At 42.9% G+C, this 8,788-nt stretch overlaps 1 protein-coding gene across 1 annotated transcript; it reads left to right on the plus strand.

Annotated features, from left to right (window-relative positions):
- The first annotated feature begins 411 nt into the window (after window positions 1–411).
- Window positions 412–1,847, plus strand: LOC121759493 (probable BOI-related E3 ubiquitin-protein ligase 2). The gene is made up of 3 exons (XM_042155090.1): window positions 412–592; window positions 684–1,053; window positions 1,136–1,847. Exons 1-3 carry the CDS (start codon window positions 537–539, stop codon window positions 1,661–1,663), a joined length of 954 nt encoding a protein of 317 aa, XP_042011024.1. The 5' UTR covers window positions 412–536; the 3' UTR covers window positions 1,664–1,847.
- Window positions 1,848–8,788: the final 6,941 nt, after the last annotated feature.

Genomic DNA, 8,788 nt, shown 5'->3' on the forward strand with positions numbered 1-8,788 from the left:
GTAATTACACTATACAGAAAAATACATATATATGGAATGAAATAACGCAAAATTAAGAGTATGATCTGATTTAAGGGGGCCGTTAATGCCCACGCTACACTAACTAACAAAAACACCCTAGCCTCATGGGCCCCACTTTGTCGCACGTGCCACCGCAATTAATCAAAAATAGATTAGTGATTAGACATGGGAAAGAAAATCATGGTGATGCTAAAATGCCGGTATTCCGGAATAGCCCCTCGCAATTAGCCGGAAATACGACTAGCTCTGCTTTACACTCCCACAAAAAAAATACCCAAAAAAAAAAGAAATATACCATCTTTTAGTATTTTTTTTCTCCTTAACGTAAGCCGAGCCAAACCATTATTAAACCCCACACCTCCCCCCATTTCCGTATATATATGCTTGCCCTCTCCACCATTTCACTTTGCTTTTCATTTCTCCCTCACTCTTCTTTTCTCTCTCTCTCTGTCCCTCTACGCATAAATTTACCAAACCTCCATTTTCTTCGTTGTGTATTGATCAACGTTATATTCATGGCTGTTGAAGCTCGGCATCTCAATCTCTTTCCCCCGCAGATTCTCGGCAATAGGTAGGCGCGCGGTTTTTAATTTTTCGTTTTGTATCGATTTCGGAGCGGGTTGAATGAGTTTTTGAGATTTGTTGGTGAATCTGGTGTGCAGAGGGCTGATGATGAATGGTGTGGAAGGCATTGGAAACGCCTACGCCGCGCCGGCGGGATTCGGTATGCTGCCTCCGTTGTCGGGGACGACGACGGCGGCGATGGAGACTATGGTACCAATCTACTGCTCGGTGATTGCGGAAACCGCCGTCACGAAAACGCCGGCGATTAAGTCCGACAGCGGCTTGACGTACGCGGCTGTTCCTGTTTCCAGGAAGCGATCCAGAGACGCGACCAATCCTATGATGTCCAGCGTTTCTCACCACCACGCCGCAAATAACCGCTGCGGTTCAATGACTTTTCTCGGCGAGGATTTCTCTTTCCACTTCCAGCAGCAGCAGTTGGAGATCGATCGATTCATCGCGCAACATGTGCGTAACCGTCGGATTTCGCATTTTTTTAATTCAATTTTCAGTGAATTGATGGTTTGTTCTGATAAATTGTATTGAACAGACGGAGAAGGTGAGGTTAGAAATCGAGGAGAGGCGGAAGAGATTCTCGCGGCGGATCGCGGCGGCGGTGGAGGAGAACATATTGAAGAAGCTGAAAGCGAAGGAGGAGGAGGCGGAGAAGATCGGGAAAATGAACTACGCTCTGGAGGAGCGAGTGAAGTCTCTGTGCGTGGAGAATCAGATATGGAGAGACATGGCTCAGGCGAACGAAGCCACCGCAAATGCTTTGAGATGCAATCTGGAGCAAGTCCTAGCGCAAGCACAAAACGAGAATCATCAACAGGAGGAGGATGCCGCCGCCGACGACGCGGAGTCGTGCTGCGGCAGTAACGAGGTTGAAAACACCTCCGCCGCGGATGAGCGGAGAAGCAGAATGTGCCGGAGCTGCGGCAAAGCGGAGTCGTGCGTGCTTCTCCTCCCGTGCCGGCATCTGTGCCTGTGCACGGTGTGCGGCTCGTCTCTGCACACCTGCCCCGTTTGCAGCTCTGCCAAAACCGCCAGCGTTCACGTCAATCTCTCCGCCTCTTGAAGCCAGTACGATCTCTGGAATCGTGATACGGAAAAAGGAAAAGAAAAAAAGAAAAGAACAAGTTTAGAAATAGAATCAGGGGATAGTATTAGCTTTTTTTTTACTTTGAAATTCTTTTGTCAGACTCCACTAACATCATGTTGATTCTTGAAATTAGATGAATGTAATTAGTGTTGGGGCTCAACGATTAGCGCATTTCATTTAATTTGGCGGGGAAAAAAATAACTGAAAATACGCGCTCCTGGTGAAGTCAACTGTAAAGGCTGACGGACTCGCTAAAATGCCGCTGGTGAGGGTGAAAAAAGTAATTATTTTCTATAATTATGCCTCATATTATACTATGATTATTTAAATTTGTGTACTACGTATTTGCCTTTTAATTTTCGAGCTTTTGTCAAATACTACTGATTTTTTAGAGCATTAGCAATGGGCGCCATATGGCGCGCCACGTCAGCAGTTTTATCCTCATATCTTCCCACCTGCAGCGGGGCGCCCTAAGTTGCGCCCTATGGCGCGCCACATCATCATTTTATTGTTTTGTTTAATTAATTTAACTGTTTTCAAATAACAAGTAACGAGTAAATAAAAACGGTCTAAATAACAAACGACGAAGTTTTAATAAAAAAAGTTACAACATTGAACTAATAAAAAAAAACAAGTCGGACCAATTCTCAACTTCCGACGCAGCTCATCGAGTAACGCCCGGAGATATTCGGCTTCGTCGGGGTCGGTACACTTATTGAGGGCCCTGTGCGTCTGCAACATTGTCCTTGCCATCGACGCTGTTGCTAACGACTCAAACGCGGTGGCCGTCTGGGTGGGGAGCTCTACCGGGACCGGAGCTTGGGTTGCAGCGGTCGACGATGAGGTCGCGGTCGCCTTCCCCTTGGCCTTCGCAGCCTTGACGCCGGGAGGACGCCGGAAGGACACCGGTGTGCCGGAACTCCCTTTATCCACGTACGTCCAGTTGAGGTCAACCGGGTGGTTGCCGCTGCCGCTGCTCGTGTAATCACCAGCTTCAGTGGTCTTCGTCCTTTTCGGTGCACCAGTGTGCAGAATTCCACCTTGGAACTTCTGCTTGTTCCTCAAGAGTGCCCAGATGGCCTCGTGCTTGAAGTCGCCGTACATCGACCGGTACGACAACAACGCTTTAGCGCGCACGTCGCTCGCGCTCTCGCCGCCCCCCTGTCACCGCGTGAACTTCTCGAACTCCGCCGCGTACAAGTTCACTTGCTTCTTGACTTGATCCCAGTGCTTGCGGAGTTGCTCACGCTTGCGCTTGTACGCGGTCGGCGGCTTCACCGAATTGTAGAGGTCCGCGATGCGTTCCCAGTACGCGATCTGTCGCTGGTTGTTCGCGAATATCGGATCTTCCGATATATCTACCCAACACCGGTCCAAAGGTGAGAGTTTCGTCGTCGTTGTAGTTTGTACGGCCGGAGGCGTACTCATCGCAATCACCGGGAGGCGGCAACTTCTGCGCCCGCTGCCGGTTCCGCTTCTTTCTGGCTGGGGCGGAAGCGGTCGCGGCTGGGTCGGGATCGGCCGCTGCGGTTGGGCGGTGCGGAGACGGCTCCATGTCAGACAACCTATACGATTCCGTACTGAAATCGGGATCGTAATGGGCGTTGGTGTCGAACGAACGATAATCGCCGGGTTCTGTACCCGGCCAATGCGCCCCTGCGCTAAACGTAGGACTATTGAGGCTTGAATCCATTTCATAGTAATTATGTAATTGTAAATTTCGAAAATGAAATCGAGTGAAATGAAATGTTACAAATGAACTGTATTTATAAAAAAACGAAACTGCATGCCATCGTCCGCGACCTCCACAATGGGGCGGACGATGGCGCGGACGATGGATGGCGCGGACGATGCGCGCCATCGGGCGTGCCATCGTCCGCCCATTGCGGATGCCCTTATGTCAGCTTTCAGATTTCCATATTAATTAACATATTATTGTTTTACTCTTATTATTGCTTTCGGATGCCCTTATGTCCGCTATCTAAAATATGACGTCTTTATATCATCTCCAACCATACACCAAAAATGAGTTTTGGTGTAGAAATTTTCTCCAACCATACACTAAACTCAAACCCATTTTTGTGTTTTTTGTGAAACAACACAAAATATGGTGTTACTGCAAAGAATTTGTGAGACAAAAACTCAAAAATGATGTAAATTTTGAATTTGGTTTAAATTATTGGAGTAAAACTACTTTTTGGTGTGACATATACTCAAAAATGAGTTTGAGTTTGAGTTTGATGTAAATGGTTGGAAACGATCCTTAGTTGAGGCCGGATAAAGTCATGTAATTAAGTCATTGACGTTTTTTAATTGGTTGCAAATTTTAAGTCTAGTATATATAAAATCGAAATTTTGCAACAAAATTAGTATACAATCAAAATTCTTCATTTAAATTTCAATTTATATTGTACAACACACGCTCTTCTGGTTGTAGATAATCATACCCTAAACACACCCCACTAATCACGTTTCATGCCTCACACCGAATATCCCAACAAATATTTTTCCTATACTCATAGTATATATATTTTAAAAAAAGAATACTAACAATGAAATGAAGGAGTTGTTGATTGTCACAAAGAAATGGAGAGAAAACGTGAAAGCATCTATTTCATCAGCCTCATGCTGTTGTTGATGGGATATCTCCAAATTGAAATAACCGACGGCGGAAAGAAAGGAAATGGGTTGTTTATTAATGGTGATGGGGTCTGTTTGTTTGATTGTTTTAATATCATCAAATGTCATTTTCAGAGTAGGAAAGGACAGCGTAGGAGAGGATTATATTAGAGTTTACTATTTTAATATAAGCGTGGGAGTGGTTAATAAAAAGGGGGGAACTACAAGTAGAATAAGTAGGGTAGGCTATCTGTGTAGAGGGGCAGAATAGGTATTTTAATAGAGTGGGGGTGGATGTCCTTTTATAGATGTCCCAATAAGGATTGATTGTTGCGCCGTGTTTGGCTCTGCGCTTTTGCCTCTTTTTGTCAGCTTAATCTTTTCTTTACCAAACGTGAAACAAAATCCCACATTTTCCTTTTTCTTTATTAATGCATTTTAATTCATTTTTTTTATTATCGATAGAAATAAGAGTTAATTACAGTTTTACTTTTACAGCCAAAGATTGTCTCCTTTTCAAATATTCAAGTGTCACAACATTTTTCAGGTTAATTTAAAATTTGTAAAATTCAAATTGTAAATCACGTAGTATTTAACATCAAAATTCAAGATAGCGCTCGGGGATAATCTATTAAAATATGGGCTAATTGCTTTAATACTACCAATATTAAGTTGAGTCTAGTCTTTAGTTAAAGCCATTAATGTAGATGATGAGTCAAATTTAGATATTTTCAAAGCATTCAGTTAATTTTAGGTATCAGAAATATCGATTGATTAAAACATGTGTTGATTTAAGTTTTACCTTTAAAATTATCCGCTTTCAGAAAGTAGAAATCACATTGTTTAGTATTAAAGGCATTCATTAACAACGCAAACTATAAGTATTAGATATATTCATGTACCACATCAACTTTTCAGGTCAATCCGAAAACACTTAGGTCAGATAATAAAATGTACTACTTCCGTCCCACAATAAGTGTTATATTTTGTCATTTCGGCCCGTCCCACAATAAAGGTCACATTTCACTTTATCATAAATGAAAAGTAGACCTCACATTCCACCAACCAATTCTACTTACATTTTAATATAAAACTAATATATATAAGTGGGACTCATAATCCACTAACTTATTCGACTCACTTTTCTTTATATTTCTTAAAATTCATGCCCACACTAAATGTGACACTTAGTGTAAGACAGAGGTAGTAAATCACAAAAATGTCCCTAATCAAAATTCAAAATGACGCTCCCGAATTCACTTATTCTATGCACCATGAACCGTCTTGTAATCTGCTGTTCACAACTCATCACACTCTGCCACAATGGACGATTCACGCCCGTACCTCATGTTCGACAATTGTTGTCAACATTTGTGAGTGCTCTAAAACTGAGCCCCACGTCTTTGCTACCATATAATCGATAACTAAAATATTAGGTTAAATTAGGCTTTAATTAAAGCTAAATAATGTGGGTTAGAGTTAAATTAAGATCATTTAGAAATTAGGAAGCATATATTTAAGTTTCTACTCGAGTTAAATAGTGAACTTTGTAAATGAAAAATATAAAAAGATATTGTAAAAACCATCAATATAATCAATTATTCAATACTCCTTACTACTATTTATTTTGGAAGGATATAAGTTGCACCTATTATTAAGTTTTAATAAGTGTCCAAGTTCAAGGTTTCCGAGTGGCCTGTGGAAGTGGAATGAGGGGTGGTCCTTCACGTGGATTCAACACACTTCTATTTCATATTTTCTTCTTTTGCTTATAACGAATTCTTGGAAATGGTATAAACTCTTGCATCATTAATCATTCAATTTTATTCTATTTTTATATAAAGAATAACGACAAAGCTCTAAATCAATAGTAAAATTGAATAAATACATTTACTCGGTTCTTGGGGTATATTGCCGAAAATAGAGCTGGTGGAAAATGAGTTCATCACCTAATAGAATAGTCATTTACATTTACTTCAGTTTCCTATATATTTTTATGTGGAAAACGCATTTATATTGCAGTCTCGCAATAGAGATTAAAAAATATAAGATTATTCTATCAAGTATGATTATTGATGATTTAGCGAATTTTTTATGGGAATAAATGCAAGTAGTAAATGAAGATCACAACACTGAAAATTACGTGGTTCGATTTACTGAGGTAAATCTACGTCCACGGGAAGAATAGAGGGCAAATTTGTATTGCTTGATCTAGCTTACAGATTACAATACTGATTTGCTATATGAGATTCAGGATCTAGAGAACTTAACCCTGGTCTATCTGATCTAAGTTCTATTTATACATTCGAACTAAGATCGTGGTTTGCAGCCCTGGTAGGGGGGTTGATAACTGCTTAATACCACTAAATAGATCGTGGGTGTAGTGGAGGTCGTGGAGATCCTGCATGGGTCCACTATCTCCTTGTTCGGTCGAATACTGAGACCGAACTGCTGAACTTTGCCGATCAGCTTTTGCCGATCTGAGAGTTGAGCTCGATTGGTCGGCTTTTACCGAGCTATAGGCTGTGACCGAACTCTTTGGTTGTGCCGAACTGATACTCTTTCTTGGGTTTTGGGCTGATGGGCCGTCACTGCTATTGGGCTCGCAATTATTGTTTAGTTGTTTAGTTCGTATCCCATCACCACCCCCCCGAAAAGCGAAGTGAATCACTTCGGCATTTTGGATAAGTGTAAGGGGGAGGTTGACGTCAGGGGACGTGCTCTGCACGTGTCTGCATTAAATGTGACAGCAAATCCGGCCAGAGAATCCAGAAAAAGTGGGATTTGAAACGGTGCGACGAATTTGAAACGCCTCTGCGAATCTGATAAATATTTCCTTTCTTCATCATTGGAACACTTTTGCGATTATTTCTTCTGCATTCTCTCTCTTTTTCGTAAAATTTTCTTCCGCTTCTTCAAGAATTTCTTCAGAGACTTTCGACCATCAAAGAGTAAGAATCATGTCTTCTTCTTCTGAAACTGTTTCTGAATCAGGTAGTGGTAGGAAGGGGGGTAAGGGATCTTCTGGCCGGAAAAAGTCCGGGGAGAAGACGGTAGAATATTTTCACAGCATTTTGAGTAAAGATACTGTGATATCCTTACGCAGAAAATATTTTCTTCCTGGGGGGTTAGTGGTGATTCCCGACGACACTCATAGGGCTAACTCGCCGCCGAAGGGTTATGCCACCGTTTACGAAGCCTGCTTAGAATGCGGGCTTCGTTTCCCTCTTCCCCCCGCCTTTGTAGAGCTTCTTGATTTTTTCCAACTTCCTTTAGGTCAGGTGACTCCAAATTCTTGGAGGCACTTATCGGCCTTTGCTGCCGAGCTGCGTAGACTAGAAAAGGATCTGTCTCTGAGGGCAATCCTTAATTTCTTTCAGTTTAAGAGAAAGGGATCCTGGTTTTACTTGATCCCTTTACAGCCCTTTAGAGCCTTCTGTAAAACCAAATGGCCGATGTGGAAAAATCGCTTCTTTTTTTACAATAGGACAGCGGCTCCGGACTTTTCCTGGAGAGGGCCGAAGTCCGTAATTCCTCATCCTCGGGTAGAACCGTTGGACGAGCTCGAGGGCGGGCTCAATAAGATTCCCATGATTAGGAAACAGTATTTGGAATCTGAGCTCGTCAAGGGTGACTTCGTGTTTGACTCCTCGTCTTCGGACGAAGAGACTGAGGGTGAGGATTTCTTTTTTATGCTTTACTGCTTTAGCGGCGAAAACTAACTTTGTTTTCTTGCTTTTTGGCAGTGAACATGCTAAGCAAGCTTGGTCGCAAATCCTCCGAATCAAAGGAGCCGGAGAAACAGAAAACCACCAGCTCGGCGTCTGATGCCGAGAAGAATCCGAAGAGGCAGAAGACCTCTTCGAGTCAGTCTTCGGATCCAAAAAAGCCGGGATCGACCTCGGCAAGGGGGAAGGCGAAGACTCAGAAACCCCCAAAAGCGCCAGAGAGAGACATTGTCCAGGGGGGTTATGGATCAGGAGTGGTTACAGCCACTTCGGAACATATCTCTGAGCCCTTTTTATGGCCAAAGGACTTTGTAGAGGTGAATTTTCTTCTTGATTTTCTGGCTTTGCTTCTTTCCTATATTTTTTTGTGGCCCCTCTGTTGACTTTTTCCTTTTTCCATTTTCAGAGGAACAATATGCTCTGCAAACTCGTCACAGTTGAACTCTCTAAAGCGTCCAGCGATTATGATGAGATGCAGAGGAATTTGAATGCTGCTCGTCACCAGGCCGAACAGGCTCGGGCAGACTTTGAGAGGGCAAGGGCCGCTATGATCTCGGCTCAGGATGAAGCCCAGCGTGCCAAAGACCAGCTCATCATCCAGAGAGAGCGGTCGAAACAGAGGGAGGCGGCTGCCGTGGTTGCTCAGGGGGAGGCTCTCCGTGTTTACACGGAGAAACTCTTTTTGAGCAATCAATTTTCGGCCCTTATCGGTGATCTGCTGAAATTGATGACCGATAATGTTGAGCAGGAACCC

The sequence above is a fragment of the Salvia splendens genome, chromosome 12 (genome assembly GCF_004379255.2).
Source record: "Salvia splendens isolate huo1 chromosome 12, SspV2, whole genome shotgun sequence".
Classification (NCBI taxonomy): Eukaryota; Viridiplantae; Streptophyta; class Magnoliopsida; order Lamiales; family Lamiaceae; genus Salvia; species Salvia splendens.

Bases quoted from the DNA above. Each gene is read 5' to 3' on its own strand.
- LOC121759493 (XM_042155090.1), top strand. From the start codon at position 537: ATGGCTGTTGAAGCTCGGCATCTCAATCTCTTTCCCCCGCAGATTCTC. The intron at 593-683 runs GTAGGCGCGCGG...TCTGGTGTGCAG, and splicing joins CCGCAGATTCTCGGCAATAG to AGGGCTGATGATGAATGGTG. The intron at 1,054-1,135 runs GTGCGTAACCGT...TGTATTGAACAG, and splicing joins ATCGATTCATCGCGCAACAT to ACGGAGAAGGTGAGGTTAGA.